The sequence below is a fragment of the Poeciliopsis prolifica genome, unplaced genomic scaffold, assembly GCF_027474105.1.
Source record: "Poeciliopsis prolifica strain line A6 unplaced genomic scaffold, Auburn_PproV2 SCAFFOLD003, whole genome shotgun sequence".
Classification (NCBI taxonomy): Eukaryota; Metazoa; Chordata; class Actinopteri; order Cyprinodontiformes; family Poeciliidae; genus Poeciliopsis; species Poeciliopsis prolifica.
This window is the reverse complement of record NW_026562378.1, coordinates 19,625,455-19,650,453: the sequence shown is the minus strand read 5'-3', so window position 1 is coordinate 19,650,453 and position 24,999 is coordinate 19,625,455. Positions and strand designations below refer to the sequence as shown.

At 39.8% G+C, this 24,999-nt stretch overlaps 1 protein-coding gene across 1 annotated transcript; it reads right to left on the bottom strand.

Annotated features, from left to right (window-relative positions):
* Nucleotides 1-1,147: 1,147 nt before the first annotated feature.
* Nucleotides 1,148-23,276, bottom strand: cbfa2t2 (CBFA2/RUNX1 partner transcriptional co-repressor 2). The gene is made up of 11 exons (XM_055027143.1): nucleotides 22,866-23,276; nucleotides 11,919-12,077; nucleotides 11,474-11,715; nucleotides 11,285-11,374; nucleotides 9,226-9,410; nucleotides 8,874-9,127; nucleotides 6,783-6,868; nucleotides 5,501-5,693; nucleotides 4,092-4,160; nucleotides 3,756-3,946; nucleotides 1,148-2,759 (listed from the first exon to the last, which is right to left on the bottom strand). Exons 2-11 carry the CDS (start codon nucleotides 12,049-12,051, stop codon nucleotides 2,415-2,417), a joined length of 1,788 nt encoding a protein of 595 aa, XP_054883118.1. The 5' UTR covers nucleotides 12,052-12,077; nucleotides 22,866-23,276; the 3' UTR covers nucleotides 1,148-2,414.
* Between the last annotated feature and the right edge of the window lie 1,723 nt (nucleotides 23,277-24,999).

The window sequence follows — 24,999 nt, the reverse complement described above, 5'->3', positions numbered from 1 at the left end:
GAAATTGTACTTTCTTGTCAGAACATTTTAAAAATGTTTCATACTGCTTAAAGAATGGGGAGGATGCAATGATTTTTGAAACATTTTACACTTCGCAATTTGAATGTTATTCTTTTTGATTTTGAAAAATAATTATTTTTAGATTGATACCAACAAAAATTTCAAATTATAAGCAAGATGCATATTTGTTTCTTAAATCAATCAAATTGCTATTGTTTTAGATTAGTTCTCAAATATTGCTATTTGATAAAAATGTCTTCTAGGAACTGAGATGGTTTCTTTGGCAAAACAACCTATGGTGTATGTAAAATGGAAAACAAATCAAGACAGAGGAGCAAAGCCTGCTGAAGGCACATCTTTTTTCTATTTGATCATCTCCTTAAGACACTCTAAGGTTCACTAAAAGACTATCTCACTTACCCTTAAAATTTTGTCATGTTCAAAGCTCTCTTAAAGCCTAAGGTGCTGTTTAAATGACTTTTGTCTTACTAAGGTTAAAGTCTACAAAAATCTTCACATTCCAGGAATTCAAAGTCACTAAAAGTTACTTTTTGTCTTGGTAACTAAGAGTTTTTTTCTTTAGTTGTCTGTTTTCTTAGATTTTGAGCTTTCCATCAGCCTGCTGCCTTGCTCCCTTCCTCAGTTGTTGCCTACCCTTGATTTTCTCCTGCCTGCACTTTCTCTCAACTGCCATCCAGAGGCTTCACAAAGAATCCTAAAAAGAAAGTGAATAAAGCTACCTTAATGTTAGAGCATTAATTTATCATGGAAATTATTTTGATATTCATGACTCTTTATTTATTGGCTGAAATGCCTCTCCTATAGAACCTTAATATTTTTTCTCCAGTAAAGAGTTTTAGTTTGGGTGAATCACTTTATATGTTTGTGTAAATTTGCACTTACAGAAAAATTAGATGTATTGAAAATATAATCTCTTGGTATTTGGTATTTCAATTCCTGCCGATGCGGTGGCATAGACGGTAAAAATTCAAGACTCTATAAATTTAATGCCTGGCAAGATTTAAAAAAAAAAACAGCATGAGGATATGTTACTATGTATTTATCAGCTAAATTATTGGGCCAGGCTTTAAGCTCATTAGGTTTACCTTTATTACATTCCTCTTACTCAGAATAAACAGACACAACATTAATTAAGCAATTCTGAAGTAGCTCTACTTCTTTATTCCATACTTCATGTCAAGATAAGTTTTTCATATGAAGTTATGCATCATAACAAGAAAACATGTTCATAGAATGAAGGAAGTGGGGGACTGTGACTCAAAATAAAGGGTTTCTCTCATAATCTTCTTTACAAAGTCATCTTACAACAAACAAAAACAGGGATAGCTCAGGTGTAACAGCAGAGTAGGATAAATCAAAGGTTATCACTAAAATTAAGCCCAACTGTGAGAAAAGAAGAATGATTTTTGCACACAAATACTCCTGAGTTTTCCTGTGAGACAGAGCTGTCACTGCGATACACGGATGACACTTTCCTCTTTGTGGTTATGTCATAACTAAGCTAAGTAAAATTCATAACAATAATGATTTTAATCTTATGACGCATTGATGAAAGATTTTGCAGTGACCCTGATGATATGAACAAGTACCAAAATGAAAGTGTTATAATAATGAAAGTCATGGCTGAATAGTTTCTGACAATCAGGAATGACACAAAGTGATTTCCCAGTTTAATGTTAGAATTTTATGTTCCTAAAAGACATTTATTGGCCTTTCTTTAGCAACAGAAAACTGGTGATGAAAAAAAACTGCTTGAAATACCTGAACACTTAATTTTAATATTGCATTAACAAAAATAGTCATATTCTTTACAATATTCACTGACAACACGACATTTGATTCATTCACACATATTAAAAACTGACAAGTTGGTGAGCAAATATTTACGTATAAAGAGGAGGTGCAGTGACTGCATTCAGGTGGCTGGCTGTCAGATTTTTTTTTACTGAACAACAAAGACAAACTCTTCAGGGCTGGTACTGATACACTGTTTTAACACATATAAACAGTGATATTGTTTAGTGGGTGGGAGAGTTATAGGCTTTCCTTTAAAAACTTCCTCTCTTATGATCAGTTATAAAAAAAAATTTCCAGCACAGATCCTGGATTTGGGGTTTTGGACCAGAAAGACGTTTCCATCTGTTATGGAGATCTGTTCATCCAATGACTGCATGCTAAACAAGTCTCTTTGTTCTTCGCCAAAGCCAAAGTCCCAATTGACGCATCACTCACAACAGTCATCCATAATCTGTCTTTATTTATCTGCCAAAGTATGATGAAAAATCTGTTATCCTAACTTAACCCACAAATAGTTTCCTCATGCTGCTGATTCAACTCTTCCCCAACAACAAAGAGGACAGTCGTTGTGTTAATTTCTGAAGTCCTCTGCATCCTTAATGTCCATTGGTCTCAGAGGCTGAGGCAGGGGTTGAGGGAGTGGAGGACCGAGAAGCAACTGAAGCCTTTTCGCCACCTGGACTGGAGGCCGAAGGCATGCTGTCAGGAGCTTTGACCCCGGCTACGCCGATAGGAGACATCCCAGCTGCAGCCGCTGCAGTCACGGCAGCGACCCTGTTAGCAGTGATGGCGGAGACTGGTTTAGGCTGAGCTTGAAGTCCTGGGCTGCAGATGAGGTGATGCCTTTCCCAGTCTTTGTGCTGGCAGAAGGAGCCACAGTAACGAGCGGCGTTGCAGCCGCTGCATGTCTCGCTAGCTTTACGGCCACAGTTCCAGCAACACTAAAAATGCAAGAAAAGAAGCAAAACAAATCATTTGTGATGAGTGTTAAACTGTGCTGACATGCAATGCAGTTTTCAGTTCCACTTTATTCTTCACTAAGCTTCTCATGAAACAGTGTGTGGGTAGAAGAAATGGACACAACCTAGACAATCAGTTCATTGGCTGCCTGGTTTATGAGGGAGATTTTGCACTCACGATAGAAGAAAAAAAAACCAAAGGAAAACTAGCAAATAAAAAGGGTAAAAATCATAATTTTATAACACTTTTTTTCTAAATTTGTGTTGTCCTGATCCAAGACTTTAAGCTCTTTACCTGGGAAGGATTCTTTTCTGAGTGATTGACAGTTCATCACTGTGTCACATACAAACTCTTCGCTCTAGTTTCAACATAAAAATTTTGGATGAACACAATTAGCCCATCTAATTTATACAAGTCAGTCCTTTATTTAAATGTTTGTGTATGAGACATTCATTATGCCTTCTTAGTATTCTCACAGTCACTCTCCTCAGGGAGAACATAGACAAAGTTAGTTAACTTAGAATTAAAAAAATCTCTCCCATCTCATAGTAACTTTGCTAATGGTTTATTCATAAAGATAAATTATGAGTTTCAAAGCTGCAGTTATCAATTTAGGCATTCAGTTAGATTTATATTGTAAACTCCTGTTGGATTTTGATTTAACTTTAAATCTAAATCTGCCAGGAAAATTAATATTTTTGGACTGCATATTCAGCACTTTTAACTTTAATAAAGCTTTCACTTATGTACTTTTAAGTTACTTTAGTAAAATATCTAGAATATTTACTTAAAAAGAGAATGATACATTAATTTCCAGTTAATTAATCCCAAATTGGTAACATTATTTTTGCACTGTACATTTTTAATGCTTATAGCATTCACAATATCTTTCACTGTAACCATGCAAACCTGGTATGTAATATCACAGTTCTACCCGACGTATCCTCTCTAGGAACAAAACCCTGATCTCTGCTCACCTCACTTGAATCCTCCTGTTCATTGATGACCAGGATGGCGTCTTCTTGAGCCTTCCTCTTCGCCTCGGCTAGAGTCTTCTCCATTTTTGCTCTCTCTGCAGCGATCATCTCAAAAGCTTTCTGCTCAGCCTCTGCCACTGCTTTCTGAACTTCATCCATGGCCTGACGCTTCACTTCGTTCACTGCCTCCTCTGTACATGAAGGACGACAAGTGTTTAGAGTTTACTTCCCCTCATGAGTTCAACATAAGGGGTCTAAGACTCTTAGTAGATAAATTATAATCTTTAGTAATCTTTGTAAAGAGGCCGGAATAATTTATATGAGTGAAATTTTTACCAGCTTTTCTCCAGATCTCGTCAGTGACATATGCTGAACTTGGCCGTGGACCAAAGTCCCGCTGGGAGTCTGTGAGAAAGGTAGAAAAAGTGAATAAGCACCTGTTAAATTTTAAAAAAAATACATTGACTTTTTAAGATAACAAAAACCTGACTGATAGGCCAATCAATGTTAAAGGTGTGTAGAAAGAAAGTCCTCACAGCTATACACTGATGGTTTCTTTTTCATCAAGTTGTTAATTTAGTCACTGATGCAAACATGTCTGCATATTTAAGGTACACAGCCAACATAATTGTTGGTTGTCAGATTCTTGGACTGATCCGGGATCTGACAGCTTTAGAAAGGAATGTGTTTGGCTTGGAGGAAAAAGCAGACCAACAAGCTGTGTCAATATTCAGAGTGTTCCCTCAAATTTCCCTCCCTACATCTCAGCACACTTCTCTCTCCAGCTCTGCTGACTGGCGGACTTCCTTTTTCCTTAGTTTCTCTCGTCCGTTTCCCCTTACTTCTTTCTTCTCTTTCCCTTCCTTTCCATCCTCTCTCTTCCAACAAGCCTTCATACACCCCCTCCATGACGGCCCGAGCCCAGGCGAGCAGGCAGGCTTTCCGGCTGTGGGTCCAGATGGCGCACTGGCGAGTCAGCCAGCTCTAGGTCTCTGAGCCTGCAGGACGGCAGGACGGCCCTTCTGTGGCCGAGGCCAGTCCTGGCACCTGTTTGTGACTATGGAGCAGCAGGGGGATGGCAAGGCTGGCACACAGAGAGAACACTGCCAGTACACAGCAGACTGGAGGCCTAACTGTGGAAGGACTCACACTGACATCTGAATTCATGGGTGTAGCTCTATTTATGGCCACTAGATGATGTAAAGAGCATAATGCAGAAATGACTTTTGCCGTAGTAGTTTAATGTTAACTCTAATTTTGAATGTCAAAATGAGAAAGTGACATAATTTTCAGAAAACATTTGGAAGAAGTTTGCAATAATTGCTCACAGAATTTTCCCCTTTTAGTCATTTAATTTTTTAAGGATCCAAGTTGACTTCTATTTGTTTTACTGGAATTTTTAGCTACTTTTTGTGGATTCATTCACCAGAAGGTTTGAGAATACTTTGATAGGCAAAGCAAGAAGAGAATAGCATTCAAAACTAAAACTTGCAGTGAACAAATAGCAATTTATTTAATTTTATATTTACATAAAAAATAAATTTTCAGGGCAGCATCTCAAAACAGGGAAAGTTTGTGTGCACAAATAAATAAAAGTATAAAGATTCAGAGAAAGTGATTTATTTCATCACAAAAGCAATGGAAAAAAATTGTGGAAAATAGCAACAGGCAACAATCATGAAAAGACAACAAATGACTCATGCTGACACAATTGACCTGAAATTACAGTACAAAAAGCACCTTACCCGACTCTGCAGAGAGCGGACTGTGTGTTTTGGAAAATGGAGTGGACCCTGAGCCTCCTTTGCGAGGATCTTCCTGCTCGCTAGAACGTCGTCTCCAATAGTTCAGTTCCTCTCGATCCGACTCCTGACAGCGTCTCAGCACGCTTACCGACCTCCTTGTTTTTTCCACCATGTCCACGATGCAGTTCAGCACCTAGAAGGCCAAGAAAATGCAATACTTTTAAAGTCCAAGATTGCTTTCAGGCATAGCTTATTGACATTTTCAAAAATAAATATTCTTAAATGCCCATTTTAACAGTGAAAAAGAACGTATCTGCTACTTGACAACAACTCATTTTCAAATATTTAACCAAAGTAGAATTGAAATAAAAAAACACATTTGTAGACAATTTTGTTCCACGAAAAATGAAAAGCTAATTGGCCTTTTATCCAAGTTGTTTATAAGTGAACTCCCTCATAACCAACTTGTTAGCATTAAAATTATATAAATTTGATCCATTTAATCCATCTATTATCATCCATTATCTTCCGTGTGGTGTCACAGGGACAGCAGTCCAAGCAGAGAAGCCAAGATTTTCCTTTCCCACACTTTGGCCAGCTCCTCTGGCGTCCCCACGACAGCCGAGAAACCTGCGAGCCGTGGGTCTCACCAGGGAAGCGTCCAGGAGGTTTCCTAATCAGATGCTAGAGCGTTAGCTCTGCTCTGATCCCATCCTGTAGCTTATTCACACACTAAGAATTATATCAATATAATGACAAGATTCCGTCAATGCTAAAAACATAGTTGTTTCTATTTACAATGTGTATGTTATATTTTATTTGAATTGCAATAGGTTATTTGATCTGCAGCCATAAAAGGAAGTAATTAAACAGTCTTTTAAACATTTATGTGTATGCACACAGAAACAGAAAAATTGTTTTAATGATCTGATGAACTAAATAGACTCACAGTGTCCAGTGCTGGTTCATAAGTACTTTGTCTGCTTTTGTTGGTAATCAGAAAGTTTTAGTGTCAGGTAACTATGAACAAATAACTAATATAAGTCTATTTATAAATAATGGCAAAGAATGTTGACTTGTTAATATTTTTTTACGTCTTTGCTGAAAAACATATTTACACCCAATGTAGCTTTTATGTCTATCAGGAAGTGTCACTCTAATTTATTTTTACTGTCAAGATTGTGAAAACTGAAACATTTCTTCTCAGGACCTTAGTAAAACAAATTACATTCCAGCTATATCACAAACCATTAACAGCAGTGGTGCCTGCCTGCAGACTTACATGATCCAGATGCCTCCATTCATCAGCCCACTCTCTGTCTGTCAGTCTGTGGTCCACCGGCTCCTCACGATAGCCTCCGTTAGTGCCTGATTAGAACACACAGAAGAGAGATAGCGCACTCATGTGATTAACATTCCTTTGAATGAAGGATTATTCAAAAGTGACAATGAGTGAGTGAAAGATGTAAAATGTCACAAAAATATACACTTTTAGACTGTTCGTTCATCATGAATATATGTCAGAGCAAAAAAAAAAAACAAAAAAACAGCAATCTCTCCAGTACCAATTGTGCTCAAAAACCAAAATAAGTTAAAAATCTAAATGGAAGCTCATAAAATATCAAGTCTGACAGCAGCAATTTGAGGTTACTGCTTTGAGAAATAAAACAAAAAAAAAAAAGCACGGGACAGTGAGCAACAAAGGTGGAGTGAAAGGGAAAACCTATGATGCAAAACAGACCCTTAGCATGCAGAGCCTGCACACATCTGGAAGTCAGCTGTCAACCACACACACAAACAGACACACAGTACTCCCACAGCACCTCCCCTTCTGTAGCGCACGGCATTCCAACAGGGAGACACTCAGGCTGAGTGGAGTGGCTCCACTCCTAAACACAACCAGCCGCTCTGACACTCGCTGTGGATCCCTGCGTCCCACATACACACAGGGATGTGTTTCCCATCGTAGCTCGACTTAGGCAATATCTAATTATACACTGAAGAGAAGTAACAGTTTGCACACATGGGGTAGAGCTCATGCAGGAGCCAAAAAACATCTTGAACCCATGTCCACAAACATAGGAACTGCATTAAAACACACATGCACAGCATACGAAGATGGAAATCACCATCTCTTCAATACGAGTTTTTCAAAAAACAAAAGGGCAACAAGACGAAAGACGAACTCACAATCTCAAACACAAACACGCAGACACACACACGCTCTTGCCTTCCCAAAAATCTTCCCAACTTCTGGATCTCATCAGCGTTCATCAGTTCAAAGCTACGACTGGGGGGAGGGGAGGTGACTGATGTGTTTATCCTTGTGTGTGTGTGCTTGTGAGTTAAGTGGCGGCAGGCGGGTAGGAGGCTGTCAGACAGACTAAAGGCCTCGTAAACACGGCACCTCTACCCCGAATACATAGGTGTGTATGTGCTGTTGTATGTATGTGTGTGTGAGCTACTGCTGTTTCCACTAAGTGCTGACAAGCTCCAAATGGAGGGGCAGATATACACCAGAGTAGAACCAAACTCCCCCTGCCTGGACAGTACAGCTCTGTTTATACACATATCTGGATTCCAGAGATATACCAAGATTTTAAACAAACACATAGACCACCCATTCCTGCGTACAGATTATAATATATGTATGCGTTTCTGTTTTAGTGACAATTTTCAAAATGCATGTTTAGCTACTTGCAGGAGCTAAACAGAAGGAAGGAGGACTGTTTTCTACATTTTCCTGATTATAGCAAAGTGATATATTAGATCAATATATGCCTGCATGACTGTCTAATAGATTTAAGGAAGCAGTGTCCACATTTGTAGAAAAAGTACACAAAATATTGATGTTGCATATTTTTGGCAAACTAATTAAAACTATGTCAATGTGAAAAATGTAAATTTAGCTTTATCTATTCACTCAATTTATTTATGTGCTTAAGTTAAAAAAATAACGGTTCAAGTGTCACAAAAAGGAATGTGGACTTGTCAAAAGCAACTTCCCAATGCTCTTGTTCCTTCAGTGACTTGTTTACATTATCATTTGCACAGACATACAGTATTAACATGCAGTTTCAGCAATGTTTGGGCTTAACTGGGTTTGACTGTTGTTGATTGTCTTTTATCCAAATTGATATCTATATAGCCAGTCATATCAAAATCCTGTTGGTCTGAAACAACAGTGTCTGTCTCCACTGATCCTCATGAAATATAAGACTGTTGTTGAGAGACAGTGAGGCATTTCATTCATTCACAAGCTGACATGATAAAAGCATTTTAAAGCTGGCACACACTGCACCTTTAATGCTCTCCAGAACAAATGTTTCAAAGCACTGTGACAAGTATCACAAGTATCATGTCTGTCACCTACCAGGGAGTCGTGGCCTGTCCTTAAGTTCACGGATCTCCAGGACACGTTGGCTGTGCTCTCGGTGTAAGATGTGTGGAGCTGCTATGTCATCCAAGGCATAGTGTTGCAAGGGTGGAGGAGTTGGGTGAAGCTGGGCAGTGAGGGGCAGCGGATGGGCGGGGCTGTGTCGTGGAGCGGGGCTGATGGTGCAAATCCGTTTTGCTGCAGGCTCCATTGCTACTGGAGGACGTTCGTGGAAGCCGTTCTCCTTTGCCCTAAACACAAGAAAGTGGTACTCAAGTAACCCATCTCTCTACAACCTACTAAACGTATAGCTTCATTTTAGAAGAATGCATGCAAATGTTTTTTTAACCTGCTGGGGCTGTGTCGTTTTATCCCTGCCTCAGGAGGTTCCATCAGCAACTCAGAGGAGTCTGGAGAGGAAGTCATGGTGGTGCTTAGCAGGAGGTGCTCATGCTGTGACAAGTACTGAGCTGGGGTCTGCTTGGCAGCTCGTGCACAGTGGAGTAACTCCCTCTGCAGCAGTGGAAGGTTTGCCTATAAAATATACAATGATATTGTTTTAAATTAGTCCACTGGCTTTGACAGTAACAAAGTTAAGGACTGATTAATGGAAACCACATCTACTCAAACTCAAAGCCATACATGATGAAATTCTTGCATCACCAAAAAAGTCAGATTTCCAAAAGTGTACGGGAGAGTACAACAACATCATATTGGGTTTGTTTTAATAGCGACTGTGGGATAAATATCAATGGTACTAATTTATGAGGAGAAAAATAACTGTAAAATAACTGGATACACTACAACGCATCAGTTTACAGAACAAGATAACATGACTTTGGCCAAGGAGTTCCCGTAAAGATCTGGCACCAGGGAGAGGAAACAAAGAACAGGGAGCGCAACTTCTTGAGGTTTGGCTGTATAGCTGGCTTTGGGTGTTGTTCTGTGGCTGCCTCCATAGTGGCTGTGGCTTTCCTAATTCAAATAAAAAATGGCAGCACTACCACTGATGATGATTGCTAACCTCCCACGCAGCAGGAGGGATAAGCACACTTAGACTGTGTTGGTTACAGTAAAACTATGTATGATGGCACCAAGGCTTCAAAACATTTCAAAACAATTGATGCACAAGCTCCAGTTCTTTATCCTCCCTTGCACTGTCCATTTTCACATCCACATGCACATATTTATCCGTGTCTGTCTGTTGAATCTTTCTATCTTGCTTTTGTTCCCTGTATTTCCCTAATTGGGAACAGATTCCAGTGTGTTTGCAATTACACCACTTCCTCACCCCCACTGCTCCCTCTTCTTGAGCAACCAAATAAATAACCATTGCGTTCTCATTTTATGACTGACCTCATCCTATCACAGAGCACTCCCAAATGGTATTTAAAGTTTTTTTTAAACTGCACCTCTTTCCCCTTGAATATGACATCTTTGTTGAAGTTGAAGTTTATGAGATCTCCTGAACCCCAAACCTGAACGATCATCAACAAAGCCCCTGTGCCTATCTATCAGGATTCTCTATATCCCTTCTTCCCCTGAGGCCCCCAGAAAGCAGACACATGTGCTGCATGTAGGGGCTCTCTGAGGTTCAGTGAGGCGGATGCTAGTTTGGCGGCGCCTTGAAAGCTGAATGCTCTTTTAAAAAGGGACAGCGGCTCCATATGGCGCAGTACAGACCATAAAAAGAGACGGGAACACTTTATGGGCATGTTTCACACTTCCGAATTCCCACTTTTCCCTGTCTCCTCCTGAGCCACCTCTTTCTCTTTTCCTTGTTTACAGAATTTACCCCATCAGTCCCATCTCTTGCAAAGCTCTCAGAGTTGGAATAACGTTTAGGAGGGAGACAACTCCTCTGCAGTAAATTAGTAGAAGACAGAGAACAGAGAATTCTCCTTTCTGGAAGACAGATGGAGGGATTCCAAAGGTAAGTTAGAAATAAGTGTGGAGAAAAAGAGATTTCGAGTGTTTAAAGAACAGTGCTACAACTGACTGAAGATTTATGGGCTGCTTTGCTGAGGGGAGCTTTTAAAAGGTATACTGTTGCAAACTCACTAGGTACAAAGAGCCTCAAGGGGCTGTTTGACAAGAACTCATCTGTTACTTGTCAAGTCGGATATTAAGTTCTGATTGGTTTAAACCATTAACAAGGAAATGCATGCAGTCATCAATACTACACAAAAAGGTTACGCTGATTGTTACACTGTATCCTGGGAAGTTATTTTTTCTCATGTATTGTTTAGATCAATTTATAACTGGGTTTCCATGCTGTTAATTTGACAGCATGGAGTAAAATAGGCTAACTATACGTTGCTTAACTGGAAAAGACAATAAAGCTGCTGCCTGCAACCAAAACCTGGAAATAATCTGACAGAAAGTCAGTAGGGGGAAGGTATGTTTACCTTGAGAAAAGGAATAACAAAGGGCCGCAAGGGGAAGTTGGTGGCCTCCTGAAGCCTTGAGTGAAACTCCTCAATGGTAACAGTTGAGTTCTAGGAGAAAGGCAGAGTTAAGTGTAGGAAAACAGTGAATAGATGAATTTCTACAAAATACTGCCTTTTTTTCCTTCTCTTAAACATCAAAGGATTTACCACAAGGGCCAGAACTAGGCTTCTGACGCTGTCTCCGATCTCGGGAGAAATGTCGTTGCCAAACTGCTGCAGTGTGGTCAGGAAACGTTTCAGCTTGCTCAGCTGGCGAGCCCCACAGGTGGCCGGCAGCTGTTGATTAGCCAGCGATGAAGATGAAGAAGAAGATGGTCCATTGCTGTAACGCTGTGGTGGTGAGGGCACCGCGTTCAGCGTTGGTGGGGAATGATGATTCCCATTTGTCACTGGGGAGGAGAGGTGAAGTAAAAATAAGCTCCGATAAGTGGTTCCAGATGCTCTAAAATTATTTGTGTTACTAAGCCTTCATTCTAAGTCTGGACTACCCGTTCTACTTTAAGAATATAAATCAGGTTTGAGGGGGAAATGACAAGCCAACTTGAAGCAACAACTGACCAAGAATGCACAGAGATTTTGGAAGTTTTCTTACATGCTGTGGTGGAAAAGGAGGCCGGACGAGGGCCACTGGGGTTGACAGAAGGCAGGGGTGGCATTGTGGAGCTGGCGCTGCTGCTGGGGGCTGATCTGGAATGAGTCTTAGCATCCACAGGCGAACCGGGCATGGCAGGACTCTTCTTCTCTCTACTGTCTGTGGAAGGACAGCAAGAGGTCTATTATGGGTCAAAATGCTAATTACAAAACGTGCTCTTGAATTAAGACAATTTTTTCAACAAGATATTCAAAATTAACTTATATGTCCAGAAGATACAAAGATGTAGTGTACATACATGGATATTGAACACTCTGAAAACAGCAATATCAGACTTCAGCTAAAACCATCAAACTGGACAGCTCAAAGGAAAGAGAGTATTAATGCAAACAAGACAACAAAAAGGCAAGATCACCTAATAGCTCACTGTTTATGTTAATGCAATGGATTCAAGTGTTTAGCTGAGAAGGAACCACCACTGCACAACACACCCACACACACACACGCATACACCCAAACCCACTTTACATCATACAACACATACTGCCAGGGCACCAACCACCCTGCCCCCATCAAAGAAGCAGATGTCTAAAGTTTAGACCCTCACTCTCACCCATTCAGATCAATAGCAGAAGAAATGCTGAAGAAATCTATTGTGTGGGAGTAGAATGCCCCCTCATTGAGAACCCCACTAAACACTGTGTGTGTGGGGGGGGGGTTAAAGAAAGAGCCTAGAGATGTGAAGAGAAAGGGACGGAGCCATTTCACGCTTTACTAACAAGATCGGCAAAGCTTTTGAATGTTAAACCCAACTTCTCAATATGCTATTGACTGTGAATAAGACCACCAGATAAGGGGTTTGGAGCGAGTGTAACGGGGGGCGTGGTTGCAGTTGGAGAAGGGGGTACGTGGGATCAGAAGCTGTCTTTGTCTCGAAGAGATTCATGAAGCCCTGGTCCTGTCTCCCTTTAGAGTGGATCAGACTTTTCTAACTGCTTCAAGAATTGACAATTAATAGACAAGCAGGGTCTCATGGGTCACAGGTCAAGGGAGAGCAGCTTTTAAAAAGTGGTTTCATGGTTTTAGGGCTTCAGTTTCAATAGCGCTCTTTATATGTTTTTCACAGCTATGAACTCTTGATAGCCTTGAGCTATAGCTTTCCAGTTTATAAAGGGTTAAGTTGGAATGGGTTTCATCTATCAAAAGCAAAATCTAAAAGCCTTTAATAAACATGGTATAAAATCTTGCGAAATTGCTAGCTCAAAGGATCAACAAAATTTCAAACTGAGACACTCTGAATATATTTCATGCGACCTTGCTAAACTCTTAACATTACTCTTAGCCCTGTTTGTCTTTTTGTGTCCTATCTGCAAATTCTCTATCTGACAGTCTGGGTCTCAACTCATTATACAGCTTTGACTGTTCATCCTTCATTTTCCAGTCCTCCTCCACCTCTTTTTCCTCTCCATCTTTCCCCGTTCTCTCAGTTCAGCCCTCTGGCCTGCCTGCCATCGCTCCACCTGTTCACCGACACAGGGGGCAGGAAGGAGGGATCTACGCAGACATTTGGATTGCCATATCCACCACATGCGCCAGCACACCGCAGGAAGCAGCCTGCGGCAAGCAAGCATGCACGCACACACACACCGGTTCCAAAGCTCTGCACACTCTGTCCGTATGGCCAGGAAATTAGACTGACATCTCAATAACAGAATCAACGGGGCATATGGCCTTAGTGACAACATTGTTATCATGTAAACAATTTTCTACAACACACATATCCAATATTGTCTTCCAGCTTGCAGTAAAAGTTATCTTTTGAAAAACGTAAAAAAAAAATTTCTGAAAACTTCCCCTGGCTCCCCCCAAAAAATTATGTTAAGATTAAATATTCTTACAAATGGCTAATTGCTTTTAATGGAAATGCCTTTATAATACCAAAGAAATTAAACACAAGTTTTTAGTGACCTAATTTTTAAGGGAGTTAGGAAATGAGGTTGCAGCTGTGTTCATGCAATCTTAAGAGATGGTAGTGTCTGTCATGAGCCAGAGGTAATGTCCTAAACAGGAGACATCAGGTGTGTGTGCATGTATTGCTGTCAGCCCACAGAGAATTGCCTCTGCTTGTCAATTAGACGCCGCACATAGCTGGATGACTTCATCTGGATTGTAAGCACCTGAGGTCTGTCGTATACGGACGTAGGACTTTCAGAGGGGATGCAGCTGTCACTGCAACCACAAAACACACAAGCGCTGAGTGTGTGAAGTGGTCTAATGTTAACTCAGGTGAATATTGGCTCAAAGGAGGATGTAGGGTGTTTGGCCTAAATGCCACCTGTCATCCTCACGCTAATGGAATAAAGGGAAGGTACATACAACTCCTAAGCACACATGGACATGGGCATAATAAAATGCATTTTGAAAAATATGGGGACATAATTTAAGGTAATTTCCTAGCATATGTAACTGACACTAAAATTTGTGGCTATTGTAAACAAAACACTTTCCTTTTCTTCTCCCACTCCTTGCTGCTCTTCTCTCCCTTGCCTATTTAGAGATAAATATAAATTATATTTTCTTTCTATACCAACTCCTGTTGGAGGTATGGAAAAGCAAAAACGCATCAATGGTGATGGCTGTTGCTAGCCAGGTGTTCCTTGTTTGTTCAGCTTCAGGTGACACTCGTCTCCATTAAAACATTCAGTCGGCGTTAATTGCCTCTGCTTTCGTCGGCGATGACTCGAAATGGGGCGAAAACTGAGAAAGAGAAAGCGATTACCTTTGTTGAACTACAATATGGAGTGAATGTGCTGAAATCAAGAACAAAAAAGAAGAAAATGGTATAAAAACCTTAACTTATTCCATGTCAAATAAGAGGGTGCATAACCTATTATGTGTGGATAAACATAAATCATGCCTGGACATATATAAATACAAATGTTCAGCACTAGTGTGCATCTTGCTCTGAAGAACTCTGAAGACTAAACTCCAAAGGTTGGCAGCTGTGAGGTGTTGGCCTGCTGAGCACTCTGCTATCTCTGTCCTGTCAAATAGATGAGGTGAGAGAAGATGCAACACATGCAGGGCTACTTTATCACTGAGAATAAAAATAAAGAAATTTTAGCATGTGCACATGCACACCATAGTAATGAGTTAAAGTTCAAACTTGTTTTGGCATTACTGTAAAATCAAGTTCGGCATCAGGAGTTTGGCTTGAAAATCAGGGACTTTTTAGTGGAGTGACTTAGAAAGTACCTGAGTGAACAAAACATTAAAGTACACAGCTAGCATCATCCAAGCAAAAACTTTAGAGCATATATACTGGATAATGAAAGGTAGCAAAAAATGGCTATCCAAGTTAAGTTTGTACCCAGAGAGTATTTTTCAATCTGGAAGATTATTAAGCGATACTTCTCAGAACATGCTTCCATTAGATAAGGGATATAATTGGTTTGACTGTGAAGGTTTAGTGGAGGTTCTAACCTAATTTTAGAGGATGTAGCCGCATTTAGTCAAAAGTAGCAGTAAATGCTTACGCCTAAGAGGGCAGCTGTAACTAATAAGACCATCGAATGCACACTGAACCTAGAAGCAGGCACACTATGACTTCATGAGATCACTTATTTTTATTGAATTCAGGTTGTAATACATTACAAATCTATGATTTACACCATCCCCACAAAAAACATGGTGTGACAGCACAGACTACAGAACAATCATGGAAAAGTCATGAAGCTGAGTATTAAGAATAGTTTACTGAAATGTCATACTGTTTGATGTTTCCATCTTTGAGTGACATAAACAGCATACATATAGATTTGTATTGTCTTCTTTTAAACTCATCTCTGACCTCGAAAATTTTCAATTTCAACTAAATGACATGACTGTGCTCCTTTACGGAGAATGAAATGCCATAATTTTTACCTAATTGGTACACTCTTGTATTTTTACATTGTTTATTGGCTGTGTTTTGATATTTTATTTTTGATTATAAATTCTAAATTGTCTGAAGCAAAACTTGAAATACCCATACTTAAACCAATGGTTATGACTACATGAGGCATGCCCCTGTTAGATTTTTACAGTATAATGTCAGTCCGTCCGTCCATCCATCCATCCATCCATCCATCCTTCCATCCATCTCCACTTCACACTCCTGACCATCAGCATTTAGCAACAAGAGAGGGAGGAGAAGAGCGATAACACTCTTTGCTACACATACTTTGAGAAATCTTCTTGTCTGGCACTTTTTTGAGCATTAAAAAAACTTTGAACTGCATAAGGGTATATGGAAAATGCTTGCAATTTTGAAAGTGTGGAACATCTTGATACCGCTGACTGGCTCATGGCTAGATTCAACAGGAAAGTGGCATCTGTTGTTCAAATTATAACTTGAAATAAGCGAGCAAGACTTGAAGACTTTAGAACACCGGCTATCAACCTTTACAGTGAGCACAAAATCTATCAAGAAAATCCATATTTTTTCTGTGGTATTATTCAACATTTACTTATACTGAGAATAACTGATCAAATATTCTATACGTGTTGCACAGAATTGATAAAAGCAAGTAATTTTATTCTTCAAAATTCTGGTTATTTCTCAACTTGTTCAATGCATGGATCTCACATAATATGCTATGAAAAAGAAAATCAACAAAAAGCACAGACAGCAGCGATTGATTTGAACATTAACCAGGCTTTCTTTCCTCCTCCTGTACCATATGGATCTAATCGGCCAAGAGCAAGCCAGCTGGGACCTCCAACAGTCACCTGTGAGGGAGGGGGGAAGACATAAGGGGCTGCTGAAGCCTCCTCCTCCAGGCCAAGGCAGCCCCAGCCGACATCCACCCATCCACATATAAATACACATCTCTGCCTTGCTATCAACGGAGAGAAGCAAAGAAGGCGGAGGGGCACAGAGAGGGGGAGGGGTGGCACGAGGCAGCTGAATGTGAGCGAGTGGACTTAAATGCTGGGGAGACAAAGGCTGCACCTGGTCCCCGTCCGTCCACGCACACAGTCACAATACAGCACACATCTGTTCCTCTATCCTGCGCTCCCTGCTGACCTTCATCCACACACACGCAAAGAGGCAGCAACACAATCACAACCATTAAAAATAATTCAACAGCGCGTGCATGATCCCCCAAATGTCAATTGTTGTAACCTAGAAGATAAATAACAGGTTAAATAGCTTGGTGTTAAAACATCTCTAAAATGTGTGTCCTTTAGTTACTTTACTAGTTCAAGCTACTTCTCCTCTGGGACTGCATGACTCCTCAGCCATTCAAAGTTGAGCCAAACTTAAAACTTACAAACACAATTTTTAAATTAGAAACATATAAAGTGAGACAGAAAAGCTTATTTTTCCTGAATTTTTTGAGTATGTTCAAAAACAGTTATGCGGAGTTTCCTAAAAGCTACAAGGTTTCACTGTGTTATCACAGCGAAACATTTTAAGACCTTGACAGAGTTTAAACCCAGCTCTGACAGGAATGAAGAAATTAGTCATCAATTTAAAGGCGCCAGAGCTGGCGAAGGGAGGATTTGAACTGTGAGGTAAAGATGGAGGATGGGAGGGAATAACAAGGCGAAAAAAAATACTGTTTTCATTTGGTTTCATCAGGAAGACAAGCCTGGTTGTCAGACTCAGAGCCAGGCTGTTTTTCTTGGCTCTCATTACCACCTTCCAGGCCTGTAGACTACATATTTGGATAAAACCCAATGTCAACACTCTGCGAGGAAGGCAGGCGATTGGGGAGGTGGCAAGGTTGACAGTAAAAGGAAAGCAAAAAAGCAGTATATACAGTGACAGAAATGGGAGGAATGGACAACTATAGAAGATAATAAACAGATCTGAAAAAACCAAGGCTGTCATGTATGCATGTAAAAAAGTAATATCCCTGAAATAAATTCCTCACATGTCCCTGTGACAGAGTAATGCTGGGAGAAGCCCTTGCATAACCTTTTTTCTCAGTGAGATAATTACAAAAACACTGCTGTAATCCAGCATGCCACATAGGGGGAAAAAAAGAACCCATGGATGGAAATGTACTTAGTGGCAAACTGAAAAAGAAAACGTAAGAGGGGACGGCAAGGCAGACAGACGCTGTCCATAAAACTGAGAATGAGCAATAAAAAGAGGTTTGGTGATGTGATGCAGGAGGGAGCAGGAGGTTTGGCAGATGTTGGACGCATAGTGTCCACGTGGATGTGAAGTCATGTAGCTGGGCTAAGAATGACGGGACAGCAGCTGAATGCACTAACCTACAAAATCTATAATTTGGGATTATATCAGCTATTGGAAAACAAATTACAGGAATTAAGTCATCATTTGATGATAACAATAAACTGATATGATTTGTAGGTCCTCAAAACAGACACTATGATGATCAAGATTGTTACTTTTGCTGTTCGAACCATTTTTCCACATTCGGTTTCATGAATGCGTTGATAAAGGTTTTAATTTTTCAAAATATCCTTTATTTTATTGTGTACAATACAGTATTATAATGTACTATCTATTCTGGTGTAGTAAAATACCTTATTGAAAGCTTATTTTCAAATAATATATGTGTTTCTAATTCAGTATTGATACATAGCCAAAATATATGACAACTGTAGTTTTGGTATTATCAAAACTTTTAGAATAATTGAAAAGATTTCAAATTTGAGCTCAATCATAAAAAAATGAGTGTGAACTTGTAAAGCTGGGCAAAGACTTAAGGAGCTGAAAATAGATGCCATTTAACAAGATATGTGTTTGTCATCAATTGATTTTGGAGGACAGTTGCAACTCAGTAACAAATACGCCCTTTTTAAAGCCTGTCTGGGTCATGTGTTAACACTTGAGCTCAAATTTAAGCAGCAATCTAACAAGGACATTTCAAATTTCAACCAATCAAGCTCTCAGACCTACTCAAAATCAGCAGATTAACTGTCCGTCTGGACAACAAATCTTGGGGTCTATGACTGGCTAGCTCCTGGTTCCTGTGTTATAATCCGGGAGATAAACTGGAAAATATTTAAATCTTACAACAATGTTGGTTTACTGACCATTTTCTTCTGCACATTTCAAATACACCAAGCAAATATCAAGAAAATGCTGATTATGTACGTGCCTTTGTGTTTCTGGAGGACTGGGAGTGAGCGTCTCCTGAATCTTGTAAACACAGACCATAAACCTAACCTGCTACCAAATAAATGCTACTTTTTCTCTAAGGCAATAGTAATACACCAACTGATCAAGTCTGTTGCAGGAGTCCATAAAACAAAGTGCAAGCCCCAGACATGAGGAAACAAAGCTAACAATAGGGCTGCCCTGTATTACACCAGGTGTGACAGGCTTTAAGAGCCCAGTTGACTGACTGGGCTCAGGTCCAAACAGATGTTGCTATCAGCACGCGCCACCTCCACACTGGAAACTCAAGAGAATTTTTATTTGAGCGGGACAAATGCTCCAACAAGGTAAGTCTACAATACCAGACTTAAACAAAGAATTGATCCTGATTTAACACACTCTAGCTCTGGTGATGCAATGAATTAAAGCAAGGCAGAACTGCACATTTGGTTCACAGAGTACATAAACAAAGCTGTGGGTAAGCCCAGAGCTCAGCTGTATGGAAGAGCAGTGCTCAACAACCACTCAGAGACAGATAAGTAAAACAAAGAGGCCAGCTGTGCTCAGAACAATGTGAAGAATGAGGCACTAAGAACAGTGGAGGATGAGTAAGTTTCTGTTTCGCGTGAGTTTAGGTGCCTTTGCTGCATAATGTTGGGGGATTGCCTACAATTTCTTTGTAAATGTTACAAAACCCACCAAAAGGAGGAATATGTTAAAGCGTGAAAACACTGCTGACGGAATCTTAGAAAAGACAACAGTTTTGTGTTTGTATAGTAAATCATAGGAGGTAAGAAGAGCCTATAAAATGTAACTTTTTGTTATAAAAAGTTTTTTGTCTAAACACAAGGTTGGAGAAATAAATGAATGACTGCAGCAAGCAATTCATGGAGAAAGATAACACCACCAATTTCTTCTCAACTGATGCACCTTGCAAATTAGCTCACACATTTTTAGTTCTTCTGAGCATGAACAGAGGTGTTACTAGATATAGACAGTATGAACCCTGTCACACCTCTTATCAATCAACCATTGAATGAAACTCATTCCCCAGCCTTTTAGACTTCTTAAACTTACATGACCAGTAAATAAAAGTTTTGCATTGGGTCATCGAGGTCTCTTGGAAAAGTGAAGAGTCAGTAAGTCCAACCGATGATCCCACTGCTCATACAGTTTAGATAAAGAAAAATAATTAAATATTAGAGGAAGGAGGAGGGTAAAAGACGCAAATGTTAATGCTGACAAACTAATGTGCACCTTTCTACATTAACCAAAACATATAGCTTTTTACCAGTTCCCATGATGAAACATTTTAAGCACTTTTATACAAGGAGCTTATGCTAAAATCAGATTGTAAGCTTCAATACATGTTCCGCTCAAATGCACAACCTCTTGCTGAGCCCTGGGGCAACATATCACCGCCCTTGCCAATGGAACTAATAGAGCACTTCCTGCAGCAAACTCCACAAGCAGCTGCTCTGTTCTGTGTGCGTACATGATGAAACTGAGGGGGGGCTATCTGTCACAAATTCTTTAGAGCAACTGGGCAGGGGTCATTGTGCACTTATTCTCCATTTATTCCAACACATTTAGCAGACAAACTCACAGTGGGGATTGAGGTCAAAAAGATAAAAAAGGTGAAGAAAGCTATAAGACAAGTAACATTGTAGTCTCAGCAGACGCAATATCTGCAGTACACCTGGTTCACAGATGGAGGGACACTCACTGCCTAACTCAAACATGAGCTTATCATGGGCTTAATAAAAAACTTCAAAGCAATGCAACTCTGTATCAGAGAATACAGTGGCCTGGCAGGTAAACATAAGGTTTCTGAATAAAAATAAAATTAATTGGAATGGCCTCCATGCAAGCACATTTTCAGACTCACTACAGAACAGTGAGCCTGCTGCCAGGAATATGATAAAATCCAGAAGACCAGACAGGGGTCTCTGCTCTGAGGCTGTGCAGCCGACAGTTAGTCGCTCGTATCTCCCTGATGGCCTGGCCAGTCTGAAATGACACTGGCCAGGTCTCCTTTTCTTTTCTCTGTCTGTTTCTTTCCCACAACAAGCCTGTCTGACTGCACTGAAAAAAGAAAAAAAAAAAACAGAAAGTTGCTTTCTTGAGCATAGAGGTGTACCTGGCTAACATTGAGAGAGCAAACAATGGCTCCCACGTCCCATTAATGTCAAGGCGCCACGTTTAGACCGAGCATGAAAGTCATACGAAGCAGTTTCCCTCTTCTTCCCATTTGCCCGGGATACTGTACAACATATGCACATCTTTTCTTTACCTAGTTTCTTCTGCTCTGCTTGTCATGTGGAAGAATTGATTGCTTTCTGGTTAAATGACAGCTGAGGATGAGGCACATAAGACATCACAAAATTACTGATTTGATTCAATTTTCAAAAAGTGACAGAACGAATAAACGTATAGAACATAAGAGAAAAAACAAACAAAAAGTAAATAGTTTATTATGAAGTACATTAAAATGTAGCTGTTTTTTTTTTATTTCTTGAAATCTTGCTGAATTAAAACGTATTATATTCAGCAAGTTCAATGCAGAAAATTAGTCTTCTGAACTTCAGAAAGATAATTTTATGTAATAATTAATATTATTCACCATATGGCAGCAAAAGCTGTGCACAAGTTACCCTCCTGTTGTCTGCATTTTCTGTATACACCCTGTGTCCTCTGGGTCAAAATGACCCATCTTCACTAAACCCCCAATATAAGCAGCTTAATTGAATTTTAAACACCAAATTTCATCTTGTATATTGTAATTCAACACAAAATGTGTGAATACTTGAGTTTTCCCTCTCCACCTAAATTTCTATAGCTTAAGAAAAGGAAGAAATGTGCAAAAAGGAGTTTTGAATGCATTTTTATTCATCTCAATGACTAATTTTCTTTTACTTTTCTCCAGTGAACAATTTAAGAGAATGTACAATACAAAAAAAATGAAAAATAACATAATCCATTCAACTAATTAGCACATGTAGGGCAGTATGCAAGTGCACAGCCTTTGCAGATATATTTCTTACACCTGCAGCACACAGTATGTGTTTTACAGTCCTTCTTTTGAGGGCAGAACTCACATCTCTTCCTCTTACTTGCCCTAGCTGGGGAAGTGGCTGTGGTAGATGGATCCTCAGGTTGATCAGGAGCTGCTGCACTCTGAATAGTTTTTATGCAGGACCTTTATAACCTCTGGAAATAACAGGTGGTCTGTTGAAGTCTGCGAAAACACCACCTGATTTGCCTTGTTTACTTCTGCTACTGATTGATCTGAGACACATCTAAAACTTTGTAACAATTTGTGGTTTGTAAATAACTCTGTGACCTTCATTTCAACTCTATTTGCCTCACGGGTCCCAAGACCATCTTTGTACATTTTTTTGTACAGCTTACATGAAAATGTGAATAAACGCAACATTTAACTTTTTCTATTGTTTTGGCCAATCTAGGAAAAGTCTTAAAATCTCAAGTTAAAAAAAAATATTTAGTGGATTTTTTGGAGGGTTTTAACACAGTGGCGGGTCATTTTGACCCCAGGACAAGAGGAGGGTTGAGAGCCTCCCTCATACCTGAGTCCACAAGGATGAAGAGATAAAGAGGAGAGGATGATGTACCATCTGCACAGTACAGACCAGCTTTGGGAATTAGGACTGAACACGCACACACACACGCACCCACCCACACACACACACACAAAGTGAACTATTTGCCAACGAGCAAACTCTCACCTACTTTCCTACTGAGACAAATTAATATTATAAATACACACCATAGCAATACAAAAGTAAAGTGGAATCACTTGCTCCTACCGCCACTCTAGTAGAGTCCACTCTTCAGTCCTTGAAGAAAGTCAGCTGCAGTGGCAGAGTTTTCTTGTCCTCTGCTTTTTGTCCTCTTTTGTGACTCCACGCCTTCATATGTCAGGCATGTGTTTGCATTCCCACATATGTGAGCTCCAGCGCAGTGAAGGCCAAAGCCAGAGACACAGATGGCACCCAGATGGAGATGGATAACCGAGTAGACCAGCAAACACAGGACTCTACAAATTCAAATACTCTCGCTTACTTCCCTTCTGTCCTTGAGATTTTGATGTTTCTCATGCAAAGCTCTCTGCCACTCTCTATTCCTGTTACACAGTCTGCTATACCTAAGTTACTCTCTCTGATGAATATGCCTCCTCTTTCACGCTGGCTCACTCAACCTCTGAGCTCCCTATCCTCTCACTCTGCGCCTTTCAGCTCAAGCTCCTCCCCACTTTTCCCACATGCTATTCTCTCCCCTGTTTTCATGGGTTGAGCGCTCCAGCGACGTCACAAACGGCCTCCCACTGAGCCCCACCTCCTACTCTCCACATGGATTCTGGCCAATCCTCCAATGCAGACTGGCCCCATTCAACCTGCATTCACCGGCGATGGACCCCGCAATTAACATAACTAATTGCTTTGGCACCTAAAGGCTAAACAAGAAGCTGTGCCAAAGGGAGACAATCATAGGCGTGTGTGTACATATGCATCTGCATATGCGTTTGGGCGGGTCTTTTCTAGTCCCGACCATTCCCTTCTACCCTCCCTTCTATCCTATTGAGGAAAGTACAGATTTCCCTTTAAATTGTTTTCATGCTGTCCATACAGTCTCCTTTCTTAAAGTGATGTTGTTTATTGTCACTTTAATGCATCAATAGGGGGGACACTTGAGGAACACAAACGAGCAATTCTGCTCCCTACTCACTGCTCTCTATCTTTGCTAAGTAATACTTAAATCTCCAACTGATTTATGCTTGTTTTTTTGCACAAGTGGCAGACACAATGGTGCCACATTTCCTTTCTGGTCAGATTCCCTATAGTGATCTTGAGAGTTATGCTGGGGAAAGAATATCTGAGTTTTTCTAGATCTGTTAACACGAGAAAAAAAGAAGACAATCTATGGATGGATGGACGGAGAAAGGGAGGAAGAAAGTAGGGACAGACAGATGGATAGATAATGTTTAACCCTACTGTTCATTTCAGCCCTTTTCCAATTATACCTTTGCAATTCTAGTAGTTTTTCATTACTTTTTGGACATGTTTTTGCTACTCAATACAAGACCTGTTTTAATGACCATCAACATAGACTGGAGAAAATTAAAGATAATTTTCTATGTTCTTGTCAAACTATTTGACCAAAACCAAAATAAATGCTAATTCAATGTAATACAATTTCTTAGATCAAAATGTACAATATAATTCATTCAAACAGGAGATCTGAATGTTGTTGATCATGTATCTTCATATTCATAAAAATATCTGCCAACAATAAAAATGATGTAATTTAAGCTCATTAATATCTCATGTTTTTTTCACATGTATGAAATTAAAAAAGCAAGAATAAAATAAAATACTTTTTAAGAAAGTATGTATAACATGGAGGAAGCATAATTCACGTAAGTTGTGATACTATTGAAAGAAAAAAAAATTATATCAATTATGAATAACACAGGTTTTACTGGTTTATACTGATTTCAATCAATCACAAAGTAATTTATTGTTTGTTTTTTTTTATTTGCACAGGTTTGTAGCAGTCTGCATTTGACAGAATATTCATCAATAATAATCACTGTCTCTCCTCTCATAGGTCTACTCCATTCAGTGTGCATCTGGTCAGTCAGCAGGCTCAGAGAGAGGGCCAGGTGGCTGAGAGGGGGAGTAAGAAAGAGGGTGAAAAGATGGGAAATCGCAGACGGCCTAGCATCTGTAGATATGTACGGTAACCAACTTGCTACTGGAGCACATAGAAGGCGGAAATCAGGCCTCAGTGACAGACAAATCTACCGGTAGAGGAGTTTCGATTTATGCACTAAACATCTGTTATTTCTAAGACAAAATTCCAATTAGCAACATACTCATGAAAGACATAATATTTAAAATTCTCAGATTTGAGTGAAGCATGAAAATTCTCACAGCTTTC